This window comes from Palaemon carinicauda, chromosome 12 (assembly GCF_036898095.1).
Source record: "Palaemon carinicauda isolate YSFRI2023 chromosome 12, ASM3689809v2, whole genome shotgun sequence".
NCBI lineage: Eukaryota > Metazoa > Arthropoda > Malacostraca > Decapoda > Palaemonidae > Palaemon > Palaemon carinicauda.
The window spans coordinates 134,318,718-134,333,717 of record NC_090736.1 but is presented as its reverse complement, the minus strand read 5'-3'; the positions used below and the strand labels follow the sequence as shown (position 1 = coordinate 134,333,717).

At 35.5% G+C, this 15,000-nt stretch overlaps 1 protein-coding gene across 2 annotated transcripts in view; it reads right to left on the bottom strand.

Moving 5' to 3' along the window:
• The window catches only part of LOC137650649 (beta-1,3-galactosyltransferase 1-like), a 15,752-nt gene extending 801 nt beyond the window's left edge, over positions 1-14,951 (bottom strand). The window contains exons 1-6 of one of the 2 annotated variants that reach the window (XM_068383833.1): positions 14,901-14,951; positions 13,928-14,023; positions 11,763-11,992; positions 7,960-8,045; positions 3,250-3,375; positions 1,095-1,245 (exon numbers count right to left, since the gene is read on the bottom strand). In XM_068383833.1, the coding sequence (XP_068239934.1) occupies positions 1,095-1,245; positions 3,250-3,375; positions 7,960-8,045; positions 11,763-11,992; positions 13,928-13,937 (603 nt within the window). In that variant the 5' untranslated portion in view covers positions 13,938-14,023; positions 14,901-14,951. Of the gene's footprint in view, positions 1-1,094; positions 1,246-3,249; positions 3,376-7,959; positions 8,046-11,762; positions 11,993-13,927; positions 14,024-14,641; positions 14,661-14,900 lie in introns of those variants that run through there. The other variant, XM_068383834.1, reaches the window with a different exon arrangement.
• Positions 14,952-15,000: the final 49 nt, after the last annotated feature.

Here is a 15,000-nt window from a genome sequence, read left to right as displayed (position 1 = left end):
AATTTCATTTAAACTCAATAATATTCTAGATGCTAATTCAAAATTTCAACCAATATTTAACGAAACTATTGAAAATAGATTTAAACAAGACTATTGAAAATAAATTTAATTTAAACTCAATAATATTCTAGACGCTATATCAAAATTTCAATATATATTAAACAAGACTATTGAAAATAAATTTAATCAAGACGATTGAAAAAAATCCCATTTAAACTCAATAATATTCGAGATGCTAAATTAAAATTTCAATCTTAGTTTAGTTGAATAAACTTTCAATCAGGCTCCACAAGGCACTAGAAGAGTTGGAAGACCCAGGCCTTCATGGCTGCGGACTATGAAACGAGAAGTAGGAAATGTTGAATAGAGAAGTGTTGATTTAAAAGCTCAAGATAGAGACGACTGGCGAAATCTAACCGAGGCCCTTTGCGTCAACAGGCGTAGGAGGAGATGATGATGATGATGATGATATTATACAAGACTAAATGTTAAGTCTCTACTTTCCAATAAAAAACGATAGACTGGGGTTCGAGTCCCGTTCAAACTCGTTAGCTTCTTTGGTCGCTGCAACCTCACCATCCTTGTGAGCTAAGGATGAAGGGGTTTAGGGGAGCCTATAGGTCTATGTTATTTTAGCTGTTCATTACTTCTCTTGTGATTTATTTATTTCCTTATATCCTTTCCTCACTGGGCTATTTTTCCCTGTTGGAGCCCTTGGGCTTAAAGTATCCTGCTTTTCCTACTAGGGCTGTAGCTTAAATACTACTACTACTACTAGTAGTAGTAATAATAATAATGATAATAATAACAGCAACAATACTACTACTACTACTAACAACAACAGCAATACTACTACTACTACTACTACTACTACTACTACTAATAATAATAATAATAATTCACAGCCCCACTTCATTGATGTAAAGTTTGCCTTATAAAATAATAATAATAATAATAATAATAACACTACTCCTACTACTACTACTACTACTACTACTCCTACTACTACTACTAATAATAATAACAACAACAACAATAACATTAACACGAATGTATTCCCACTCCCAGTAGTAAACAAGCATGACGTCACATACCTTGTAAGAGAGATTCTTGTAGGAGTCCACAAAATCCGTTTGAATGATGTCGTGGTATTTCTCGCTCTCCTCATTAATGATCTCCTGTTCCTGGGGCGTAGCCGCGGCCCCAAACACGAATATGACCCGCATGCGGATTTGTGGGTAGTACCTGAGGGTGAGATAACAGTCCAGTAAGCCTTCTTAGGCCGGGAGCACACTAGCGACTCTGTGGCGCCACAAAGCCACAGCCTCGTGTGGCGGGGATGTGGTCTCCCATAGGTTTCCATTGTTTTCAAAGCCACTCCACGCCTGTGGCGGGGATGAGCGACAGAGAGCCCACTAGCGACTCTGTGGCGCCACAAAGCCACAGCATCGTGTGGCGGGGATGTGGTCTCCCATAGGTTTCCATTGTTTTCAAGTTTTGCCGCGCAAACTAGCGACTGTGGCAAGCGACTGTGGCTCTCTGTCGCCACAGAGTCGGTAGTGTGCTCCCGGCCTTAGAGTTCTCTTGCTTGAGGGTACACTTGGGCACACTATTCTATCTCATTTTTCTTCCTCATGTTTTGTTAAAGTTTTCATAGTTTATATAGGAGGTATTTATTTTAATGTTACTATTCTTAAAATTTTTAATTTTTCCTTGTTTCCTTTCCTCATTGGGCTATTTTCCCCATTGGGGCCCCTGGGCTTATAGCATCCTGCTTTTCCAATTAGGGTTGTAGCCTAGCAAATAATAATAATAATAATAATAATAATAATAATAATAATAATAATTATGTTACAGAAACGCGTGAAAGGAAATAGCATGAAACTATAATTCTGCGTAACGTTAATTAAAATTTCATTAAAAACATTTAAGAAAAACATTATTACATACATCTAATAGATGGAAACAGTTTGAAACTAGAGGGGCACTCAGAAGAGCGCAGACCTCCACCGCGGCAGCTTATTTCTCGACCTTGACCTTTGACCTTAACATGTATCATTTGGCGTGGATTTTTATACACTCATATATGAACCGAGTTTGAAGTCTCTGTGAGAACGATGTCCAAACTTATGGTTAGTCACGTGAATTGTTCATTTTTCTTGACCTTTGACCTTGACCTTCCAAAATTAAAAAATTTCCATCTTTTTACATAAAAATAAATCCCTGCAAGTTTCATTACCCTACGATTAAAATTGGTGCCAGGAAGCTGTTCACAAACACACACAAACATAACCTCCTTCTAACTTCGTTGGCGGAGGTAAAAGAACATTACCACATACAAAAGGTAATATCTGGATTCTCTTAACGACCTCGGGATCAGAGCCCCAGTCGAAATCACACAAAGACATTAGCTTCTGACCAGCCGGGAATTGAACCCTGGTCTAGGAAACTTGCATGAACAGTGACTTACCACTTGGCCACTGTTCATACAAGTTTCCTGGACCAGGGTTCGATTCCTCGGCCGGTCAGAAGCTATTGTCTTTGTTTCAGGCGAAATCACACAAGGACAATAGCTTCTGACCGGCCGGGAATCGAACCCTGGTCCAGGAAACTTGTATGAACAGTGACTTACCACTTGACCACTGTTCATACAAGTTTCCTGGACCAGGGTTCGATTCCAGGCCGGTCAGAAGCTACTGTCTTTGTGTGATTTCGCCTGGGCTCTGATCCCAAGGTCGTTAAGAGAATCCAGACATTAATGTATGAAAAATATAGGCTTATTTGAATATGAAAAACACGTATAAATGTGCAATATTTATGATATTTAATGGTAAATATCTAACAAATAAAAACGAAATTAACCGTAACAAGCCATGTAACATCTAAAAGTCAGAGAAGTAACTATGATAAATTTCTTAGCCTTTGTACTGACTTGCAGGGGTGTCTTTTTAGCTCGGAAAAGTTTCCTAATCGCTGATTGGTTGGGCAAAATAATTCTAACCAATCAGCTATTAGGAAACTTAGCTCGGAAAAGTTTTCCTAATCGCTGATTGGTTGGACAAAATAATTCTAACCAATCAGCTACTAGGAAACTTAGCTCAGAAAAGTTTCCTAATCGCTGATTGGTTGGACAAAATAATTCTAACCAATCAGCTAGCAGGAAACTTTTTCCGAGCTAAGGCACCATTGCCAGTCAGTACAAATGCGCCTGATTAAAAAAAAAAATAGTATAACTGTACTTCGACTTACTTTAAGCTGCCCCAGGTATCCCGTATTAGCTGGCGATTCCCCTTTTTATGCACAGCGGAATGGACGTAAGAGATAATCCGCAAGTCAGGGCTGTTTTTGCACAAGTCTGGTTCTTCTATCAGGTACCTGTGAAGCAACAAGATTTTCAGCCAAGTGAATAATATCAAACGTTAATTTAAAATCAACTTCACCAAAGGGATTAACTACTGCACTGTAATTGTTCAGTGGCTACTTTCCTCTAGGTGAGGGTAGAAGAGACTCTTTAGCTATGGTAAGCAGCTCATCTAGGAGAAGGACACTCCAAAATCAAACCATTCTTCTTCACCCAAGGGGTTTACTACTGCACTGTAATTGTTCAGTGGATACTTTCCTCTTGGTAAGGGTAGAAGAGACTCTTTAGCTATGGTAAGCAGCTCATCTAGGAGAAGGACACTCCAAAATCAAACCATTCTTCTTCACCCAAGGGGTTTACTACTGCACTGTAAGTGTTCAGTGGCTACTTTCCTCTAGGCGAGGGTAGAAGAGACTCTTTAGCTATGGTAAGCAGCTCTCCTAGGAGAAGGACACTCCAAAATCAAACCATTCTTCTTCACCCAAGGGGTTCGCGAGGGTAGAAGAGACTCTTTAGCTATGGTAAGCAGCTCTCCTAGGAGAAGGACACTCCAAAATCAAACCATTCTTCTTCACCCAAGGGGTTTACTACTGCACTGTAATTGTTCAGTGGATACTTTCCTCTTGGTAAGGGTAGAAGAGACTCTTTAGCTATGGTAAGCAGCTCATCTAGGAGAAGGACACTCCAAAATCAAACCATTCTTCTTCACCCAAGGGGTTTACTACTGCACTGTAATTGTTCAGTGGATACTTTCCTCTTGGTAAGGGTAGAAGAGACTCTTTAGCTATGGTAAGCAGCTCATCTAGGAGAAGGACACTCCAAAATCAAACCATTCTTCTTCACCCAAGGGGTTTACTACTGCACTGTAATTGTTCAGTGGATACTTTCCTCTTGGTAAGGGTAGAAGAGACTCTTTAGCTATGGTAAGCAGCTCATCTAGGAGAAGGACACTCCAAAATCAAACCATTCTTCTTCACCCAAGGGGTTTACTACTGCACTGTAAGTGTTCAGTGGCTACTTTCCTCTAGGCGAGGGTAGAAGAGACTCTTTAGCTATGGTAAGCAGCTCTCCTAGGAGAAGGACACTCCAAAATCAAACCATTCTTCTTCACCCAAGGGGTTCGCGAGGGTAGAAGAGACTCTTTAGCTATGGTAAGCAGCTCTCCTAGGAGAAGGACACTCCAAAATCAAACCATTCTTCTTCACCCAAGGGGTTCACTACTGCACTGTAATTGTCCAGTGGCTACTTTCCTCTCGGTAAGGGTAGAAGAGACTCTTTAGCTATGGTAAGCAGCTCTTCTAGGAGGACACTCCAAAATCAAATCATTGTTCTCTAGTCTTGGGTAGTGCCATAGCCTCTGTACCATGGTCTTCCACTATCTTGGGTTAGAGTTCTCTTGCTTGAGGGTACACTCGGGCACAATATTCTATCTAATTTCTCTTCCTCGTGTTTTGTTAAAGTTTCTATAGTTTACATAGGCGATATTTATCTTATTATTCTTAAAATATCTATTTTTTCCTTGTTTCCCTTCCTCACAGCCTATTTTCCCTGTTGGAGCCCCTGGGCTTATAACATTCTTCTTTTCCAACTAGGGTTGTAGCTTAGCTAGTAATAATAATAATAATAATAATAATAACTATACTATTATTATTATTATCATTATTATTATTATATTATTATTATTATTACTAGCTAAGCTACAACCCTAGTTGGAAAAGCAAGATGCTATCATCCTAAGGGCTCCAACAGGGAAAAATAGCCCTGGGAGGAAAGGAAACAAAGAAATAAATAAACGATATAAGTAATGAAAATTAAAATATTTTAAAAACATTAACATTAAAAAAAATATTTGAATTATAAACTATAAAAGGACTTATGCAAGTCTGTCCAGCATAAGAACATTCGCTGCGAGTTTGAACTTTTGAAGTTCTACCGATTCAACCACCCGATTCGGAAGATCATTCCACAACTTGGTCACAGCTGGAATAAAACTTCTGGAGTGGTTTGTGAGATTTTTTTTTCTAAACCTATAAAACGTTTGAGTTAAAAGTAATGTAATTAGTAAATTTATATAAAAGTTATATAATATCAAAGCTGTAATTATGAAGTCAGCCCATAGGCCTACAAGAATATGACTCGCCATTCAGTACATTATACAACAATAATAAGAATAGGGAAGTGGGGAATATGGGGAAAGGAAGAGTACCCCTGGATCCAATCCAGTTTATAGCTCAAAGGCAGGTACTCGGGATGGGAAAGATTAAGGATATAGGGGGAAAGAGAAGTACAGGAGAAGAAGAAAAGAGAGGGACAGACCCTCTTGCAATATTAGGAAATTGGTATTGAATATGACTCATTTTTTATGTTTGTATGGCCTAGGCACAGTTGCCTGCTTTTTGAAGGACTTTGCTTAAAGCCAGAAGCCAATTTCATAACCTGAAACCTATTTTATAACCAGAGATTCCATTTATAACCAGAAGACGTATTCACAACTAAAGTTTCAAAATTCAGGAACCTGTTTCATATCCAAAAGCTACATTTATAACCAAAGTCAAATTCATAACCAAAAACCACATTTATAACCAAAAGCCAAACTCATAACCAAAAACAACATTTATAACCAAAAGGCGAATTCATAACCAAAAACCACATTTATAACCAAAAATCAAATTCATAACCAAAAGCTACATTTATGACCAAAAGGCCAATTCATAACCAAAAGGCCAATTCATAACCAAAAGCCCCATTTATAACCAAAAATCAAATTCATAACCAAAAGCTACATTTATGACCAAAAGACCAATTCATATCCAAAAGCCACATTTATAACCAAAAGGCCAATTCATAACCAAAAGCTACACTTATAACCAAAAGGCCAATTCATAACCAAAAGCTACATTTATAACCAAAAGGAAAATTCATAACCAAAAGCTACATTTATAACCAAAAGGTCAATTCATAACCAAAAGCCACATTTATAACCAAAAACCACATTCATAACCAGAGCCACATCTATAAACAAAAGGCCAATTCATAACCAAAACCCACATTTATAACTAGAATTTTGGCCAATTCATAACCAAAAGCTACATTTATAACCAAAAGGCCACTTCATAACCAAAAACCACATTTATAACCTTAAGGCCAATTCATAACCAGAAGCAACATTTATAACCAAAAACCACATTTATAACCAAAAGGCCATTTCATAACCAAAAGCTACATTTATAACCAAAAGGAAAATTCATAACCAAAAGCTACATTTATAACCAAAAGGTCAATTCATAACCAAAAGCCACATTTATAACCAAAAGTCAAAATAATAACCAAAAACCACATTTATAACCAAAAGCAACATTTATAACCAAAAACCACATTTATAACCAAAAGGCGAATTCATAACTAAAAGGCGAATTCATAACCAAAAGCCACATTTATAACCAAAAGCCACATTTATAACAAAAAGCAACATTTATAACCAAAAGCCCAATTCATAACCAAAAGCAACATTTATAAAAAAAGCCCAATTCATAACCAGAAGCAATATCTATAACCAAAAGTCCAATTCATAACCAAAAGCCCAATTTATAACCAAAAGCAACATTTATAACCAAAAGTCCAATTCATAACCAAAAGCAACATTTATAACCAAAAGCCAAATTCACAACCAAAAGCCCAATTGGTGCTATTATAGTATGCTATCTACCGTCGAATTTCTACTATAGTATGGTATCTACCACAAAGTATGTTATCTACCGTCAATGTTAATCCTCCTGTTTGATGAGGGTTATCAAACAGATTACTTACCACCAGTCTGTTATCCTCATTGGACTTTAATGATAGTTTAATAATATTTATTGGCAGGACAACATGGGTGCATAATTATAAGCAGTTTGTAGGGAAACTTTTTTTACAAATTATTCAAAGCTCATCATACAACAATGTTACAAGTTAATCAAATGAAAAATTAAATATTACAAAACTGAAAGAAAATAATCTATGAAAAATATTCAATCAAAAATTTTATCTTACGACTGCTTGTAAACATATCTTACATCATTCAAGAAAGCAGGAAATAAATCTTCGCCTTTTCTCAGAACTTTCCAATTGAAACCACCACACTACACTACACACTTCCAGACACATTAAACCAAGCAGTGACAGTATTAGGTGATTTCCCAGGTAATTGTAAAGTAGTGTTAATTGGGGTCTCATAAACAAAATAATAAACCAATTCCAAAATTTCAGAAAGGGGTGGTAGATAGCAAAATCGGCGGTAGATAGCATACTATAATAGCACCGCCCAATTCATAACCAAAAGCCAACTTCATAACCAAAAGCCAACTTCATAACCAAAAACCCAATTCATAACCAAAAGCCAACTTCATAACCAGAAGCCACGTTAATAACCGAAAGACCATTTCAATTCCAAAAGTCCAATTAATAACTAAAAAACCCCATTCCATAACCAGACCCCATTTCATTACCAGAAACCAATTACAGAACCCGAATTTCATACACAGGAGGTCTTTCTCAAAAAAAAAAAAAAAAAAAAAAAAAAAAAATTCATAAGTACAAGTCCATTCCGTCTAGCTTACCTAAGCTTGTGCTTGTGAGGAAAAGCATCAAGGTCTTGTTCTGGAAACATATTCCTCACCTCCTCATCCTCTCTCACAAATCCTGCCTGTTGGAGAGAAACAGACATACATATGTATAAACAAATAGTATATATTGAGCGTGAGAGAGAAAGCCATATTGGAAAGGAATACCTTTGATATCAAGGAAAGCCACATTAGAAAGGAATACCTTTGATATCAAGGAAAGCCACATTAGAAAGGAATACCTTTGATATCAAGGAAAGCCACATTGGAAAGGAATACCTTTGATATCAAGGAAAGCCATATTGGAAAGGAATACCTTTGATAACAAGGAAAGCCACATTAGAAAGGAATACCTTTGATATCAAGGAAAGCCATATTGGAAAGGAATACCTTTGATATCAAGGAAAGCCACATTAGAAAGGAATACCTTTGATATCAAGGAAAGCCACATTAGAAAGGAATACCTTTGATATCAAGGAAAGCCACATTAGAAAGGAATACCTTTGATATCAAGGAAAGCCACATTAGAAAGGAATACCTTTGATATCAAGGAAAGCCATATTGGAAAGGAATACCTTTGATATCAAGGAAAGCCATATTGGAAAGGAATACCTTTGATATCAAGGAAAGCCACATTAGAAAGGAATACCTTTGATATCAAGGAAAGCCATATTGGAAAGGAATACCTTTGATATCGAGGAAGTACACGAGTGGAGTGAATATATAATTGAATAGTGCAGTGTGTGTGAGGGGTTTAAAAACACTACTAATGAGCCTACTCTGTATGTGAATGAAGCGTATTTATATGGATATAAGCAAGTATAAAAAGGGATAGAAGGGGATGCAGGGGGATAGAAAAACTTTGAGATCAAGGAAAAGCAATGAAGATAGAATTGAATAGTGCAGTATGTGTGAGGGGTTTAAATGCGCTACTAATGAGCCTGCTCTGTATGTGAATGAAGCGTATTTTAATGTATATACTTAAGTATATAAAGGGAGAGAAGGGGATACAGGGGGATAGAATAAAAGAGTGGGTCTCTACCACTAATTATAAGGGATAAATTACTCTCTAAAGTCATCAATAAAACCCGAGACAGGAAGAAAATGGCAATACAGAACACTATACTCAATTTCTTTTAATGAGGCACATTTGCACGGACTCGCAGCGGGGCCCTTTTAGCTCGGAAAAGTTTCCTGCTATCTGATTGGTTAGAATGATCTTCTCCAACCAATCACTGAGCAGGAAACTTTTCCGAGCTAAAAGGGCACACCCTGTGAATCGGTGCAATTATGCCTCACAATATAAAGTGAGTTAGTTAAATACAAAGGAAGTTAGATATAACAGGACTTTGTTGAATATAAAGTTATTTAAATACAAAGGAAGTTAGTTAGATATAACAGGACCTTGTTGAATATAAAGCGAGTTAGTTAAATACAAAGGAAGTTAGATATAACAGGACCTTGTTGAATATAAAGTTATTTAAATACAAAGGAAGTTAGTTAGATATAACAGGACCTTGTTGAATATAAAGCGAGTTAGTTAAATACAACGGAAGTTAGTTAGATATAACGGGACATTGTTGAATATAAAGTTAGTTAAATACAAAGGAAGTTAGTTAGATATAACGGGACCTTGTTGAATATAAAGTGAGTTAGTTAAATACATAGGAAGTTAGTTAGATATAACGGGACCTTGTTGAATATAAAGTGAGTTAGTTAATTACATAGGGAGTTAGATATAACGGGACCTTGTTGAATATAAAGTTAGTTAAATACAAAGGAAGTTAGTTAGATATAACGGGACCTTGTTGAATATAAAGTGAGTTAGTTAAATACATAGGAAGTTAGTTAGATATAACGGGACCTTGTTGAATATAAAGTGAGTTAGTTAATTACATAGGGAGTTAGATATATCGGGACCTTGTTGAATATAAAGTTAGTTAAATACAAAGGAAATTAGTTGGATATAACGGGACCTTGTTGAATATAAAGTTAGTTAAATACAAAGGAAACTAGTTGGATATAACGGGACCTTGTTGAATATAAAGTTATTTAAATACAAAGGAAGTTAGTTAGATATAACGGGACCTTGTTGAATATAAAGTTAGTTAAATACAAAGGAAATTAGTTGGATATAACGGGACCTTGTTGAATATAAAGTTTGTTAAATACAAAGGAAATTAGTTGGATATAACGGGACCTTGTTGAATATAAAGTTAGTTAAATACAAAGGAAATTAGTTGGATATAACGGGACCTTGTTGAATATAAAGTTATTTAAATACAAAGGAAGTTAGCTAGATATAACGGGACCTTGTTGAATATAAAGTTAGTTAAATACAAAGGAAGTTAGTTGGATATAACGGGACCTTGTTGAATATAAAGTTAGTTAAATACAAAGGAAGTTAGTTAGATATAATGGGACCTTGTTGAATATAAAGTGAGTTAGTTAATTACATAGGGAGTTAGATATAACGGGACCTTGTTGAATATAAAGTTAGTTAAATACAAAGGAAATTAGTTGGATATAACGGGACCTTGTTGAATATAAAGTTATTTAAATACAAAGGAAATTAGTTGGATATAACGGGACCTTGTTGAATATAAAGTTAGTTAAATACAAAGGAAATTAGTTGGATATAACGGGACCTTGTTGAATATAAAGTTTGTTAAATACAAAGGATATTAGTTGGATATAACGGGACCTTGTTGAATATAAAGTTAGTTAAATACAAAGGAAATTAGTTGGATATAACGGGACCTTGTTGAATATAAAGTTATTTAAATACAAAGGAAGTTAGCTAGATATAACGGGACCTTGTTGAATATAAACTTAGTTAAATACAAAGGAAGTTAGTTGGATATAACGGGACCTTGTTGAATATAAAGTTAGTTAAATACAAAGGAAGTTAGTTAGATATAATGGGACCTTGTTGAATATAAAGTTAGTTAAATACAAAGGAAGTTAGTTAGATATAACGGGACCTTGTTGAATATAAAGTTTGTTAAATACAAAGGAAATTAGTTGGATATAACGGGACCTTGTTGAACATAAAGTGAGTTAGTTAAATACAAAGGAAGTTAGTTAGATATAACGGGACCTTGTTGAATATAAAGTTAGTTAAATACAAAAGAAGTTAGTTAGATATAACGGGTCCTTGTTGAATATAAAGTTAGTTAAATGCAAAGGAAATTAGTTGGATATAACGGGACCTTGTTGAATATAAAGTTAGTTAAATACAAAAGAAGTTAGTTAGATATAACGGGTCCTTGTTGAACATAAAGTGAGTTAGTTAAATACAAAGGAAGTTAGTTAGATATAACGGGACCTTGTTGAATATAAAGTTAGTTAAATACAAAGGAAGTTAGTTAGATATAACGGGACCTTGTTGAATATAAAGTTAGTTAAATGCAAAGGAAATTAGTTGGATATAACGGGACCTTGTTGAATATAAAGTTAGTTAAATACAAAAGAAGTTAGTTAGATATAACGGGTCCTTGTTGAACATAAAGTGAGTTAGTTAAATACAAAGGAAGTTAGTTAGATATAACGGGACCTTGTTGAATATAAAGCGAGTTAGTTAAATCCATAGGAACTTATTTAGGTATAGCGTGACCTTGCTGAATATAAAGTTAGTTAAATACAAAGGAAGTTAGTTAGATATAACGGGACCTTGTTGAATATAAAGTTTGTTAAATACAAAGGAAGTTAGTTAGATATAACGGGACCTTGTTGAATATAAAGTGAGTTAGTTAAAATACAAAGAAAATTAGATGAATACAACTCCTTTTTTGCCTTACCTGGAAATCAAACTGGTTGATATCCACTCCGCCTGTTTTCCTTCGTGGTTTCATGACATTCAAACCGTTGCTGTTGTTGTTGTTATTGTTGTTGATGTTGTTGTTGTTGTTAATTCCGCCAAGGGCATCTTCGTCAGCGCTGATTTCAGAGAAATCAGCAATCATCCGAGAGAAAGGAATGATTAGGCTGACACCCACTGCCATGGTGAAGAGGATTTTTTTGACCGTGGCTGAAAGAGAAAAGTAGAAAAGATTGTAGTGGATTTAGGGTACTGGGGAATTAAGTTTTTTTGGTTTTTGGAAATGCAAAAGGATATATTTTATGGTGGCTTACTGTGCTGGGATTGAAGTGGTCATTATGAATTAGAGTTAAAATGCAACACAGTAATATATATATACATATATATATATATATATATATATATATATATATACAATAATATAGATATATATATATATATATATATATATATATATATATATATAAATAAATATATATATATATATATATATATATATATATATATATATATATATATATATTATATATATATATATATATATATATATATATATATATATATATATACAATAATATATTTATATATTATATATATACATATATATATATATATGTATATATATATATATATATATATATATATATATATATATATATATATATACGTTTGTGTATGTATGTCTATACCTTCTCATTCCAGTTTAAAGTTTTTAACTTACTTTATTTTTCACCACGCCTGTCCTTGATATTTCCTATCATAAATAATCGTACATGAATTTCTATAACATATTCAATTAACTTAAAGAGAGAGAGAGAGAGAGAGAGAGAGAGAGAGAGAGAGAGAGAGAGAGAGAGAGAGAGAGAGAGAGAGTAAATATCAAGAAATTTACATATTTAATTAACGTCTTCTGAAAGTAATTTCAATTCCCTGCACTTGTGCACTTAATTCTACATCAAGTGTTGGCGATAAACTAACCCACGACTATATCCTTTTAAGCCAATAAGTATTGTGGTGTTTATCAAAAGTCACAAAACCAGAGATTTATCAAATCTGGAGACATTATTTTCCTCAATAGTGAATTTACAATAATAAATTAAACCCACGAGATAATATCTAACTAAACAAATGATAAACTTGATATCTTTTGAAAAAATAGATTGGAAATATTTAAATTATCTTTTGAATAAGTTCATTTTTCTTTCTAATTGTTCAAAAATAATATTCAAAACCTTTTTCATTTCAGATTATCAATGCTTGGTGATTCATATTTTATATTGATAAATTTGAAATGAAAGAATTGTACTAAACAAATACACATTATCATCATTGGGTAGCCCCCTTGGCCTAGGGTAGCCCCCTTGGCTTAGGGTAGCTACTTTGGCCTAGAGTAGGCCCCTTTGCCCTAAGGTAGCTCTTTAGAATTAGGGTATCCCCTTTGGCCTAGGATAACCCCTTTGGTCTAAGGTAGCCCCTTTAGCCCAGGGTAGCCCATTTAGCTTATGATAGTCTCTTTGGTCTAGAGTAGCCCTTTTGGCTTATGGTAGCCCCCTGGCTTAGGGAAGTCCCCTTGGCCCTGGGTAGCTCCTTTTCCTAGGGTAGCCACTATGGCCTAAGGTAGCCTCCTAGGCCTAGGGTAACCCCTTTCCCTAGGGTAGCCCCTTTGGCTTAGGGTAGACCCTTTGGCCTAAGATAACCCTTTGGCCTAGGGTAGCCCCTTTGGCCTAGGGTAGCCCCCTTGACCTAGGGTAGCTCATTTGGCGTAGGGTAACCCTTTGGCCTAGGGTAACACTTTGGCCTAGGGTAGCCCCCTTGGCCTAGGGTAGTCCCCTTGGCTTAGGGTAGCCCCTTTTCCTAGGGTAGCCCCTTTACCCTAGGGTAACCCTTTGGCCTATGGTATTTCTTTCGTCTAAGGTACCCCCTTTGGCCTAGGGTAACCCCTTTGGCCTAGGGTAACCCCTTTGGCCTAGGGTAACCACTTTGGCCTAGGGAAACCCTTTGGCCTAGGGTAACCCCTTAGCCCTAGGGTAACCCTTTGGCCTAAGGTAGCACCCTTGGCCTAAGGTAACCCCCTTAGCCTAAGGTAGCCCCCTTAGCCTAAGGCAGACCCTTTGCTCTAGGGTACCTACTCACACACTAACTTACCTTGTCTCATGGTAAACTAGTTAAAATTCCAGTGGGTGTGTTAGTCAAAATGATGATATATTCCTTTTTGTCCCAAAACAACACTTTTCACCAGCTCTGGTAGGTAAAGAAATACACATGAATAATAATAATAATAATAATAATAATGATAATAATAATAAGTTCAAACATATCTAACTAGTGAATTCCTCATAGATGTTATAATAAAACTTCGAGATTTTTTTGAATGCAGAAATTCACACATTCTATAATAAATACTTCACTATTACACTATCATAGCAAACCAATTAGTAGGCTATCCAGTGAGTATCATTTTTATCGAAGGCAGTTCCAATTTAAATTTCCCTAATCGCATAAACAAGTTATTTTAATATATATTTCACCGTAATAGATATAAGTACAAATCAATTTACGGTCAGGCATTTTCTTTTTTCACTGTGGATTAATCGAACTCACTACATAATCGGTTTAGGCCCAGAGCATTTTATAAGTCGGCCTATTATCCTCCAGGCCTAGGAAATGAATAAAAAGCTTATCACTAGGCCTAGGAAATGAATTAAAAGCTTATCACTCGGACTAGGAAATGAATTAAAAGCTTATCACTAGGCCTAGGAAATGAATTAAAAGCTTATCACTAGGCCTCGGAAATGAATTAAAAACTTATCACTAGGCCTAGAAAATGAATTAAAAGCTTATCACTCATGGGACATCTACGGGTAAAAAGCTTATCACTAGGCCTAGGAAATGAATTAAAAGCTTATCACTAGGCCTAGGAAATGAATTAAAAGCTTATCACTCATGGGACATCTACGGGTAAAAAGCTTATCACTAGGCCTAGGAAATGAATTAAAAACTTATCACTCATGGGACATCTACGGGTAAAAAGCTTATCACTAGGCCTAGGGAATGAATCAAAAGCTTATCACTAGGCCTAGGAAATGAATTAAAAGCTTATCACTCATGGGACATCTACGGGTAAAAAAGCTTATCACTCCTGGCACATATATCAGATACTGACGCTATCAAGGCACGAACAACCTGTAACTTATAAACTGACGTCTCATTTCATTCGT